The 13,652-nt window shown below is 36.7% G+C and overlaps 1 protein-coding gene across 11 annotated transcripts in view; it reads left to right on the top strand.

The window, feature by feature from the left end:
* LOC104915097 (TLE family member 1, transcriptional corepressor) overlaps positions 1 to 13,652 on the top strand; it is a 137,281-nt gene that overhangs the window by 67,496 nt on the left and 56,133 nt on the right. For 9 of the 11 annotated variants that reach the window (XM_085212663.1, XM_085212660.1, XM_085212657.1 and 6 more), the window contains 4 exons: positions 1,108 to 1,255; positions 1,630 to 1,780; positions 2,216 to 2,292; positions 2,451 to 3,396. In XM_085212663.1, coding sequence (XP_085068789.1) covers positions 1,108 to 1,255; positions 1,630 to 1,780; positions 2,216 to 2,292; positions 2,451 to 2,558 — 484 coding nt within the window. In that variant the 3' untranslated portion in view covers positions 2,559 to 3,396. Of the gene's footprint in view, positions 1 to 1,107; positions 1,256 to 1,629; positions 1,781 to 2,215; positions 2,293 to 2,450; positions 3,397 to 11,417; positions 11,625 to 12,622; positions 12,823 to 13,314; positions 13,567 to 13,652 lie in introns of those variants that run through there. The other 2 variants (XR_014880288.1, XR_014880289.1) reach the window with 2 other exon arrangements.

The following is a 13,652-nucleotide window of genomic DNA, read 5'->3' as shown; positions in this document are numbered from 1 at the left end:
TGTGAAGGCTGACAGTATTACAAGAATGGAGAGCCTAGACTGGAAAAGACCATGATGTTTTAGAGGATTTGAATGATACACCAAAGAAGCTGCTTTGTCTGCTGTGACCTAATGAATTTACTGTATATCAATAGTAAGCCTAAATTTATGTGCAGAGTTCCATATTAATTTAAATGAAAATTTGACTTTCTGCTAAATTTCTATAACAAAGAAAACAACCTTAGTTATGTAAAGTCTTTGATTTGCCTTGTAAGTGCTGATGCCCTGTGAAGGGCTCTTTCTCCGTCTGTCACTGACTTGAATGAATGGTACTAGTTACTTTTTCTCCCACCTCTCACTTGCTGATCATTCTGATTAATAACATGTAGAAACTGTGAAACACTATGTGCTGTGTGACCTTCCTATGGCAACTTGTGGTGAATCACATAATTCATTTCCAGGCTAGTTGCTCTTTTTTCTCCCTTCCCTCCACCATTGACATTGAGGCATAGAATTTTCCTAAATTTAATTGCCGATGAAAAACATGGATGGCTTCTGCCAAAGGATTAAGGAAAACATGTTATGGCCTTTTGGTTGCTGAAAGCTGGAATCTCCTAATGAGAAGATTTTGAAACAAAACGCATTGTCTAGTTATTTTCTGATCTCCTGATTTCCTGCCAGAGAATGCAAACTTTGCTGATTCAGCAATGCCTGTGCATGACAATTTGGGTCCTTCTCTGGATCCCTTCACTATTTATCATGTTGACTTACAGGGAAAACAACAGTAGTTGTTTTCTGAAACTGGAGGAGTTTTATTCCCTCAGCATTTTTTTTAATCTATGCTGTCTTTAATTGATTTTTAACTGTAGTTATTACTACACTCCAAAAAAAAAAAAAAAAGAAACTTCTCAAAACATGATAGAAAATATTTGTCCATCTATGCAGTCAATTTCTGTAGCACCTGGAAAATATTTTTGTTGTATTTCACGCCAAGTCAGAGGGAGGGGCTGATGTTTGCCCATCAGCAGACACAGATGACACACATACAGAATCCAAAACTAACACCACAACAGTGTTTACATTGAGCTCTGGCGGGAAATCATTATTCAATCTGGTTTGTTTTATCAGGCAATTCCAGGGCCACACAGATGGGGCCAGCTGTATTGACATTTCTAATGATGGTACCAAACTCTGGACAGGAGGTTTGGATAACACTGTCAGATCCTGGGACTTGAGAGAAGGGAGACAGCTACAACAGCATGACTTTACATCACAGGTAACTGGATTTTCCTACAACTCACAGGGCAGCAGAACAGGCAAGCATTTAGGAAGAAGGCCGAGAAACTACTCCAGTGCAGCTGACAAATTTTAGATTGTTTGTTTTGTTTGCTTTGACTATTTACAGCATGATACTTTGGAGCTTTCATATGTTTAATTGCTTTGGGACAAAACAATAGGCTGACTGTACTTTCTGTCCCTATTTTTCCTAAGTTAATAGGCAAGAAAAGGGGTTATTTGGTCACTAGAATTTTGACAAGCAGTCTCACTATTGAACTTGGTTAGTTCTATTTCGCCCTTCCTTCTTCCTCTCCTCATTCATTTGGCCACTATAGGAAAAAATAAAAACTGTAAATGTTGTATGATTTTCAGATATTTTCCCTTGGTTATTGCCCTACCGGTGAATGGCTAGCTGTGGGAATGGAGAGCAGCAATGTGGAAGTGCTACATGTAAATAAACCAGACAAATATCAGCTGCACCTTCATGAGAGCTGTGTATTGTCACTCAAATTTGCTTACTGTGGTAAGTTTCCACGAAGACGAACTGGAGGTCTGGACTCTTAATGGATCCTTCCTACATAAGTTATTGCACAATCATAACTTCTGATAATTAAAATTCATTTAGTGTCTCTGTTTCTTAATTTATGAATAAATAGCTCTGCTTTATGAATATAAATATACTTACCTACAAAGAACTGACTTTTTTATTAATTTATTCAAAGTCTGCTGTAAAGGCTGAGCTGTGTGTAAAAGACTGTTTCTACTTCATATGGGGATTTCTTTTATGTCATATGCTACAAAAGCGTGAGGCATCCATGTTGATTGTAAGCAACAATACTGTATTGAATGGTGGTGAGAGCTTTGTGTAGCTGCAATTAGCCTCAGATTTCAATCTGACCCCAAATCTGTCAGATGTCTGCTTCATGTGTTTTCACAGTTCCTCTCGTTCATATTCTAGGTAAATGGTTTGTGAGTACAGGGAAGGATAACCTTCTTAATGCATGGAGAACTCCTTATGGAGCCAGTATATTCCAGGTGAGGATGATACTGCTTTTAAAGAAATCACTAGTACTCTGCAAGTCCCACGAGTGGACACAAATCTCTTTACCTATATGATCCACTCAAAATGGGATGCTGAGAAGGAGGTAGTAGACTTTTTTTAATCAAGTAATATATTTCTATTTTTCTTCTAGTCCAAAGAATCTTCATCAGTGCTTAGCTGTGACATCTCTGTGGATGATAAATACATAGTCACTGGCTCTGGAGACAAAAAAGCTACAGTCTATGAAGTTATCTACTGAAAATATGATGGGGATATAACTTTTAGAAGTTGAACTGGGCCAAAATTGTTCTTAATTGTAGAATTAGAAAGGTTTTGCCTTTTAAAAAAGAATTAAAGTATTGAGGTTCCAGACCTTGCGATGAAACTACTTCGGTTTTTCAAAATAGAAGGCAACATCCAGCAACTTAAGTATTGGCTGTGTGGATCAAACAGAACACAGAAGCAAGATGGACAGATGTAGCCTAGGTTTTTGACATAGTTTTAAAAGCCAAGCCTGCTAAAGAATGTTGAAGCCTTTTTATTTTTTCTCTTTCTTTATGACCTCATGCAATTGTTCTCATTGCCTGAATATGGGGATAACCTTTTTGTTCCTTGCAATTCAATTTGCATCCTGTCCTGTGTAGAGCAGTGGTGTCTTAGATGAACTTGTTTCCTGGTTTTGCATCTTGTGATATGTTTTCGTATTTTTGTTGAAGGTCAAACATTTGTATAAATTGTATATATATTTAGTTTATTACAGTAAAGGCTTTAGTATGAACAACCACTCTTCTTCTCCCCTTCCTCTTCCCACTCTTCTTCCCTCCCGCTCCTCACCCCTGCTTATTTAAAAAACCTTTTGGGGATATAAGTACCTTTTTAGAAGCAAAAGCAAACACTATGTATAGTTTGAAAACTGTGTCTTATTCTTTATAACTAGATTCCTTTATCATACTTCAAAGTAATTGTTTTGGCGTATTAGGGTATCAAATCCAGTAGATACTGTCTTGTGCTGCAGGAAAACTAAAAGGCAATTTTGTACTAATTATAGTGTAAATATAAAAATTGAACATTTCATAAAGTTGTGCGGTTTATTTTAAGTTTATTGTGATGTCCCATGTATATGTTCTTTGGCAGATGCATTAATATGTGCCTGATCATAATTCTTTTGGTTATCTCTAGAATAGAGATGAGTTTCTTCTCCTTTCTCCTTCAGCTGAACAGAATTCATGAAGGACTGCATTTCAATTAAGTACATCAGAGGCTTTATTCATTTAACTGAAGGTGTCTATGATTAAACAAAACTAGAGAAGTTGTCCTTCATATTTTACAGGTTAAAATAATCATTTCCTTTTTTTTTTTAATGGCTTGTTTATATGTAGATACTCAGGTAAATATTAAAAAATTACCAAAGTGTGGGTTTTACAAGCAGATCACTTAAATGATGTTAAATACTTGCAGAGCTGCAAGTAAAGTGAATTAACGTAAACTAAGTTAAACTTGCTTCTTAATTTCTTGTGACCACATTGACAAATGATTTTTTTTTTAATTTTTAACTAATCTACTGTATAAATAAATTAGAATTAATTTTCTACTGCCCAACATTAGACAGGCCTATACTCTGTATTCCTATTGAGCAGTCTTTGAGTCCCTTCCACTGTTGCATGTGTATGACATCTCTGAAGAGCTATGCTGAGCAGCCAGTTACCAAAGTCATACATCTTCAAATCAAGTTTTCTCAATGTTCTCAAGACAAATGGATGAGGAGAGAATGTGTACATTTTATTCTAGTAATGTTTTTTCAAATTAGTGGCTCTACTACTGTGTGCCGGACAAACCTAGTTATTGCGCCACTGAGAACCATATGTTTCCTGTGTTCTGTAATTTAATTAGAATTTGTGTTGCTAATGGAGAGTACAGATAAACAGAAAGATATCTTTAAGTAATGCTTAAAATTGCACAAACTGAGAGAGGTTAAGACTCATCTTTGAATAGCTGCTTTCTCAATTCGCTAGCATTTGACAGTGACTTATATCTCTGCTCTTTCAAAGACTTATAACCAGGAAGAAACAAGTTTGACTGACAGATGCATCATCTGGATATGGAATTTCTCATTTTGGGTCAAATTTTTTCTCCAATTTCCAGTCTGAAGAGACATCAGTTTTCTTTTCAATTTGCACGACCATTCTACTGAAACCATTTTATAGCATCTAGCATTACAGTAGCATTAGAATATTAACTTAGAGTTCGGAATGTGAAATGTTAACCATTCAAGATAATCTAGTTTCCTAGACATACAAAATCACTATTCTATCAACTGGTATCTATGTAGTTGTCTATTGCTATTCTGTATATATGAGTAGAAAAATTATAGACCAGATTTAGGTGATGATGATGTGCCTTTCACACATAGTGAGGCAAAAACAGAATCAGAAGGCTTTAAAAAAAAAAAAAATTTGTATTGCTACATTGAAATACTGTGAATTGTTATGCTATTCTAAAATGGGAAGGCTTATTAAAAAAAAAAAAAAAAAAGTTACTTGATTTTAGGCTGACCCTTTTTTAATTGTGAAATTCTTCCAAACATCTGACTCTTCTGATAAGAATTGATTTTGCTTAGCAGCACTAGCCGAGGCCAAGGCATCCATTTGCTCCAGTTTGGTATGTTTTAATGTCTTTCAAATTGACATCTAATTGGCTTACTTCATAAATATTCTTTTGTCTTTCTTATAAGCTGATAGAAGAGGATCCAAGAATGCAATTGTGATAACATATTTATGTATGTTTTGAAATTAAACACATATATGTAATGATTTTGCTCTTAACTTGCACCATAGTGCTTGTCAGTGAGACCACATTTTGGCAATCTAAGAGATTCAAAATGACAGTGTCAAGAAAATCATGATGTATCTTGCCCTTCTTGTTAACTTTTAGAATGTACAATGAATCAGCAGCTTTGGAACAAGGCATTATTATGCATGTGAATTAATTTAATTACATTTGTACCTCGTTTTTTATATTGCAATCAATTTTCTTTCCCCAGTTCGATCTACTTTATGCTTTGGATCTGAAAACACGGGGACTCATCCAACACTCGTTCTTTCAATTTCTCATTTCATGTGTTTCACCCTATATTTTACAAAACATTTTATTTTCTTTTGTCACAGTCGAGTCTCTTCCATTTTTAAATGAAATGGTGCAATGGGTGGAATCTTGGCATGTATGTCTGTTTTTGCTATTGCCTACAAGACATAAAACTTGTGAGAGCTTCTGTAAATTCTTGTAACCCTGTAGAAAGTAGTGGGTAGAAATAACTCCTTCTTAAATGAAGTAACAGACCAAATCAGACCAGCAGTAACAGAGAGGGCACTGGGAAAAGGAAATGGAAAAAGAGGGTGCAACAATAACGATGGGGTAGGTAATTTTTATTTTCTGTCAGTTTAATTGTAATCCTAGAAGATTCCTTTGATTAGCCTCTTTCTGAGACAGTTTTTGTTTGCTGGGTGGCCCTCAGTATTCAGACGACTGAATACCACTCTGGCAAAAAGTAATGCCAGACAGAGCAGAAGTGGGGAGTCCTTACAAATGACATATTGGATGTCAGTGCAAACAATAGCTGATGAACTGGAGATTTGTGGTAATATCAGTTCAACTGAACCAAATTCTTTGCTCATTCTAAGTACAATGTAGTGTATGTGTACTAGACAACAAGTTTTATAAGTCAGTTGTGCATAAAATCATGATAATATTTCTCAGTATGGCAGAGTACATTTTTTCTTCATAATTCCAAGCAAAGATATTTCCCTGCATCAACCTATGGATTTCTATGACATTCATAAGCAATCATATAATCCTAAGAGGAAAGAGTGTTAAATCACACCCAGTTCTCAACATTTCCTATTACCTAGTATTTGTAGCATAGACTCACCTTTCCAGCAATTGATAATTCTATTTTCAGCAACATGCTCCCAAATGTTCTATTGCAGCTTAAGTGCTTTGTGCAGCATGGTAAATTTTGCTAGGGAAACAAGACATACAGGAACTGGATGCTTTAAAAATCTGCATTGTGGATCTAACTTAATGACATTTCTGAGAAGTCTACTCAGTTTCTGATGAACTGCATAGGAGCACTCAACTACTCATTTAAAATGAAACAAAGCATTCTCTACAGTGCTTTGAACATACTTTAAGCACATGGTTGTGGGGATTTTTTTTTTTGTTTTGCCTTTTTTGAGTTATTTAGTTTTTTTCTTCATGTTTTAAAAAATACATATAAGTTCAATGTAATAAGAAAACATAAGGGGAAATAAGAGCAATGAATGAGGAGTATTTTGTGCAAAATGTTCTTAAAGATGTCATGCCTTGAAACAAAGGAACCTATTTCTTCTATAGTATATTAATTCTTGAGAGAGCCGTATTTTTTCCTGGAGTGATACTCTCAGAAAACTGAACATCAAAAAGCAGGTGATATTGAGACTCACATTAGTTATCCATTTCAAATTTGAGGATCCTCTTCCCCCCACCACCTATTCTCCCCCCTCATCCCCCATTCTTTATTGCCATGACCCACAGTTGGCTCATAGAAGCTGAACATTAGGCTCTGACCTTTCTGGCTCATGCACCAGGAATAATTTTGTCTAACAAGTCTGCTGGTGATGCATAGACCACAAGAAAGTCTTGCTGAATCTTTTTGTGGATAGGTGGATAGATAGTGTCAGCCAAGATGTTGTAATAATTTCCTTTACTAAAGCAAGCACCTAGAGATAAGATAGCATCTTTGCTCAGTACTCATACTTTCATTGTTTGTGGATTTACTGGTCAATGTTGTTGACTCACTGTAGAAAAATCCTGTAGTGTTTCCTGAAGTAAAATGTTGATTTTGTGATTCTTTCCTAAAATTTCATATGCAATTTTATCTGTGGTAAGATTATGTTGATTCATAGAAAGGCGCTGCAGGGAGCACTAGACAGTTGCTATTACATAGAGTTTGGCAAGGACTTTCTTTGTTATGTTCACAGTACAAAGGTAGAGTATATCTTGAACCTCGTCTCTATCTCTGTTTTATGCCAAAAATGTGTGAGAGGTAAAGATAATGCAGAGTTTAGAGATTAAGTAATCAAACATGCTATTATCCTTATCCCTTTTGTACACTTTGTCATTAATATAAAAGTGGAGATGATAGCTTGTAACTGAAAAATAATTAGTGCCAGTTTTCCTTCAAGGCCTGATTTTAATGGCAGTTTAAAAAAAAAAACAAGCAGAATGAACGGTCATAAATGGAAGTTAACTCATAACAGTGAGAAACTTAGAAATCATTCATTACTGCCATGGTAGTGAGCCTAATTTGTTTAAAATAAAATCCATCTGTTCATTTCACAGTCTTTGTTCCACTTCTTTACAGCAATCCACAGTGGGTTACTCCATTACTTTAAAAATTGGCTGCAATTATATAAACTAATAACTTATTTTGTGGTTTGCTGTAGCATGATATTTTGGGGTACAACCAAACTTTCCCTTATTCTTAAAAATAATTGAGCTGTTAGTCTGATACTGGAGTTTTTTGTTTGTTTATTTGGGCCTGAGTATTTTCTTAATTAGATTTTGAGTAAAAATATTATCCGATTACTCTACAAATTGAAAGTATTTCTTAAGGTTGATGGGTCAGCCAAACAGCTGTTAAATATGTAAATGACCTTATGTCACTTCGGTATTGGCTTAAGCATGCTGTGTGTGTATGCCACAGGACTTTGACGTTTACCAGTCCAACTTCCATTGGCACATAAGGTTTACTTCCTGAAATACTTGTTTTTTGTACAGGGACCAGTTGACTGCTGTGCTACCCTGTGTCGCCTCTTGAATATGTATTAGTCCTCTGCAAACGTTTTAGTATCTTTTGCATGAATAATGCTCCTATTTTTCTGTCTTTGATTGTTAATTACGGGAGGTGTGCATTTCCAACATCAATTGAGGGATTATTCACTAATCTAGGATATAGCTGAGTTTTTGAATGTATACCTCATGAAGTTTATAAAACCGCATAGAGAAACCATTAATTTTAGTTTGCTAAACTCAAGATTCTCTCCTGGGAATCTTTTGTTTCATCAGTGAATCTTTTTAAAGAAATGCTTACAATTTTTGTATTGTTTTGTTAGCTTTTTTGTGTGTGTGTCTGTGGTTTATGCAGATAATCTTCTTTGTTGAGTGCAAACTGGTACTCTATTTATAATTTTTCCCAGTTCTCCAATACTTTTGGCTAACTAACTTATTAAAAGCCACAAATATTAAATGGGGATATTAATGATGAATAGTTGAAATTTGAGAGTTTCAAAATTAATTTTAGAGAACTTTAACACTTATTCACTGTAGTTTTACATTTTTCCGTCACTTAAGTAATTAAAAGAAAATCCTTAGTGTTGAATTATAGTAAACTTTTATACAGCTCTGTACTCTACACAGACTAATTTTATCTGCCAGAAGACAGCAATAATTTAAATGGATTTTTTTTTTAATTCTACCTAATTTCTTTGCATATCTCCATGCCTTCATAAACTTATTCTTCTATATTTTGAAGTAAAACATACAGATATACAAGGTACTGTAATGAAACTTGTTTGCGGTATTTGTTCACCTGGTTTTGCTGTAATAGAAAGGGGGAGTTGTAGTGACAGATACAACAGATATAACTTGCAGTAGTTGGTAGTGTTATATGCCTTTGAGTCATTGTCTTTTTTTTTTTTTTTTAATCTTAAGTGAGAGTTAGAGTTAGTAGATTGAAATCAGTTTCTTTTCTGTTAAAATAGGTATGGTGATACTTTCTTTAAGCCTTGCTAGTTAGAGCATTTTAAATCTATAAGGTAAATGGGTGGTTGTATGGCTGGTTTTTAGTTGGCTGTCAACTGTTGAATTTCACTTTTTATGTTTCAAGCACTGTTACAATAGAGGGAGAATTTAGTGATATTTGGCTATTTTATGCTCTCATTTTGTACTGTATATGATCATGTGATTAGTGGAGATTTATTTTATTTTTTAACCACCATGGGTGTTCCCACTGCAGCAATTTGTGGGTTGTTTTGTTTGTTTGTTTGCTTGCTTTTTTTAATGTTCCCATAGTTTGCACTGCATAATTCATTTGAATTGAGCTTACAAGTCAGTCCCTTTCTCCAGGCATCTGCTTTGTACCTTGACAAGTATGAAAATAATCAAAAATATCAGAGCATAAAAGTGAGATTGTGTATTTCTGTTTCTGAGTGTGAATTATGTTTAGCAAGACTTGTCTAGTTAAAAGACAGTTAAACTAGTAATCACACACTATCCATTTTTAGCTGTCATGTGTAGAAAAAATGCTGTGGAGTGATAATGTGGTGATAACTAATTCGGAAGGAAAAGAATATAAAATTCAGATAGCAGCTTGTGTGATTTGCTGTTAGCATGGGGCCCAGTAACACTACAAAGCTATAAACTCTGTCTTTCTAGATTGCCCAGTTAGGTGGCAGAGATGCAATTTGTCTTTACTGAAGCCTCCTGCTGCTTGCTAGCTCCATCTCCTGTCACAGCCTATTAGCTCCCCGAGAAAATTGGTGGGAAATTGCCTGCAGATTGTAGGAAATTGCATCTCCAGGCCCTGGAAAAAATGTAGGATAGCACAACTCTGACCCTCCCAGAGCAGCTATTAATACAGCAAAAGCTGACCTTTGGCATGGTGTGAAATGACTTTGCTATTTGCTGAATAAAGACTATATTATGTGTGGCTGAAGGAAGGTACAAATGATTATCCCAGCTATGCCTGTAGCCAGCCTGCTCTGAGAAGTTTAAGCATTAGTGACAGGTTTTGCTTTCCTCACTCTTTCTTCGTTGAAGATTGGAGATGAGATGTTAGAGGTCCATCCAGAAATTTCATTGTAAAGATGAACAAAAGCTACCACGTATTTAAATTATGCTAGTGCAGTTAGTATGTAAAGGTTTACTGGCAGAACTAAAGTATGGCTTAAAAAGCTAATAATGAATAAATTGATAATTGCCTCCATTTGCCCCAGCCTTAGTCAGAATAGGAACAGCTTTGTGGCCATTTTCATTCTGTGTGCATATCCATAATGGGCATTTGATCTGAAGAACAGTTATTATGAAAAGGAGCTAATCTGTATTGTAACTGCTGAGTGTAAAAGTCTTCGGTTGTATTTTAGTTCTTACAGATTTTTGTATGCAATTCCTTGCCACTAGGAAACTCATTATCGTCTTATTTAAACAAATCCACGTGTCCTTTATGGTGTGATACGCAGTGAGTCTCATCCTCTGTCATTCTACTGGAGCTACCTTCTGATCTTGTACTTTACCTGTTTTATAGGGCTTTCTAATAAGAGCTGACTTTTCTGAGAGGGGATATGTAGAAGTAGTTCACAAAATTTAAAAAATAAATAAATAAAGGCCAACATTCTCTTTGAGCTTGTGATTTTATTTAGCTGGTGCAAAGCCTCATGAGGAATGTGTATGGGTGAGTCGGAGTGACGTACTGATCAGAAGTGAGTGCGTGGAGGGCTTTAACAGGGAAAAAGTCATTTTGCAATCAAGAGCATTACTGTTTTCAAACTCAGCTGAAATCTGTTGATAACTCATGGCTGCCCAGGGATCTGAGTGAAATCAATATTCTTATTTCCTATTGTATTAGTGCCTGCTGATGTAAATAAGCCGACATGGCTTACTAGCACTCACACAACTGATTAGGGAAAATGAGTGGCCTCACTGAGGGAGTCGAGGTAGAGAAGCAGAAACCAAACAGGTGCTTCCCTGTGATTTAAAAGCACATTTGAAAGGGATCAAGAGCACTTCACATTACAGAGCTCTCTGGGCCCCTATTTTGAATGCATGCACATGTATATATGTCAGTCTGAAATGCTAACCTGTTGGGGCATTATCTTTCTAGTTAGTTATAACACCTTGTGTGTAAATTATGCAGTTCAGTACCACGTCTTTTCTTGTGAAACACAAGTACAGGAACTAAAAAGCCATGATGCTTGAGCCTTTATTCTATATTTACAATAGTTGTTCATCTTCCAAGGTGTTACAAACTCTTGCATTCTCAAAATAAACCTTGCCATTCCAGAACAATCTTGGGTTTTCCATACAGATCAATGCCTGTAGTGAGCAAAGAACATAGAAGAGACAGAATGTGCCCTGGCTAGTAACTGAGTTTGCCTTTTCTAACAAACATAAATGGGATGATACAGTATCCAGAAATGACTACTACTGATTGATGGGATTATGAACACCCTTACCTGCTTGCCTACTCCAGCTTTAATGAGGCCAAGCTGCTTATACCACACAGCATGAGAAGGTAAGAAATAATCCTGAGAGAAAAGCAAAAGCTTCTTGTCAGAAATTCAGAGTTGCAAGCTCTTGTTTTGTTATGGAAAGAGCAAAAATTCACACTGGTTTGTGAGGCATCTGGAGGACACCAAATGTTGCTCCGGACAGTTGGATGGTATGAGGAAGGATTGGTGGGGAAAAAACAACTCAGGCAAACCAACTCTCAGCCACCACTTCATGACTGGAAAAGATGTGCAGATCATAAGTAGCACCCTTCATCCTGGAACATTTTATGAGCTCCAGCAAAAGACAAGGCAAGGCACCTAGCTGTGCTTGCTTTTTTTTTTTTTTTTTTTCTGTAATTAGTTCAAAGACTTCATTGTATACCTAAGCTCTGGTCAGTCTGAGTCAGGTCACATTTTTCATATCACAGAAATACAGCCAATAACAACATCAGAAAAACAAAATCCAAGTTCTTTAACCAGTCTTGTTCTTTTATATTTTTTTTCTTTCCCTGCCTTCTTTGCAGTGCTTCTCACTATGTTAGGATTTTTTTTTTTTGCCAGTTTTTGATAAAATTTCCAATATTCCAGATGTCATAAAATGGTTCTAATTTACTGCATCCTGTTGAATATCAGTGGGTGGTGAATTTTGTGGGTGTCATTTTTCCTAGCCCCAGCAATTATTTTAATTAATCCTGAGTCATGTTCGCTGTCATTCATTAAAACAATCCAGGATTTTTTTTTCGTACTTTCCATTAATTGTTTCCATTGGATGTTGAATTTCATGAGACAGCTAATCTGAGCATTCCTAGATTTTGCCAAAATATACTTCTCCTGTACCTTCCCAATACTCCATGTGAGAGCAAACCAGCCTAGTCTCCACCATTTGTTCTCGAAAATCACCTTCTATGAGGCAAAATCTGACAGTGCTTGGTCCAGTTATCCAGAAAGCTTTTATTCTCTGAAATGTCTCACAGCTACTCTTGAGAGAAGCTTTATTTATAAGCTTTTTGCTTATTTTTAGGCTCTATGCAGGGCTAAAGCAAGAGCACGGCCCTTCTTATGGCTTTTGATGCTGCAACAAGTTGGAGGAGGGCAATCTGAAACAAAAGGCTTTGGGAGGAGATGCAAAGCTCTTCCTTTGGACAGATTTGTTGCACAGTCGCTTGTCTATGAGATTGGAGTGAGCTAGCCAGGTCTTCTCTGGCTGCAGGAGTGGCCTTGGTGAGTCTGGGCCTATGGACGGAGCCATGTGCTTTGTCCCAGTGGGTTCCTGGCGATGTTGGCACAGTGAACAAAACATGCCCGCTGGGTGGTGGGGTCAAGTTTGGTTCCAGCATGCAGCCAGCCCTGGGGAGAGCTGGGGTGCTGGATGTGGTGCTGAGGGAGGAGGATGGCCTTTGGGTCCCATTAAGAGAGGAGTCACCAAGAGGATTTCAGGGAGGAGAGTGTTGATAGTGGGAAATCATGATTGGAGGAGTGGTATAAATAATCTCTCCCAGAGGTGGATGAGAGGATGAATGGACATAATAATGGAAGTGTTGTTTGAAGACTGGGATTGTCCAGGATGCTCCAGAGGTGAATGAAGAAATAAAGGCCTGGAAGAGAGTCGCATTTGTAAGGTGGCATCAGGTGTTGGATTTGTATTGCTACTTCTGCTCATGAAGTGTCAGCTAATTTAATGGCAATCTTGTCATCTCCCTCACCTCCCTGCAGCAAGCTGCTCTGCCATAGATTTGAAGCACATCAGGGGAAGAAATGGAGCACCCCAGTTCTACTGCTTCTGTCCAGCCGGGGCGAAGAACTGCTTTGTATGAGGCTTATTTGTTGAAGAGGAAGGTGACTGGATTGTACTGGAGAGGAACATTATGTTTCTGCCTTCAGGGAAGACTTTTCCATTTACAGAAGAAATGGATATCTGTTAGAAATAGCACACTCAAACAGCAATGAAGATCTAAAATCAGAAAGGTAAGCCAAGACTTTATGCTTGATTGAAGAGAACTGGGTGGAAAATTACATTTGTATTATACAACCACATACAGCAAAGCCAGGAC

Source organism: Meleagris gallopavo, chromosome Z (assembly GCF_905368555.1).
Source record: "Meleagris gallopavo chromosome Z, MGAL_WU_HG_1.1, whole genome shotgun sequence".
Taxonomy (NCBI): domain Eukaryota; kingdom Metazoa; phylum Chordata; class Aves; order Galliformes; family Phasianidae; genus Meleagris; species Meleagris gallopavo.
This window is presented reverse-complemented; position numbering and strand designations above follow the sequence as displayed.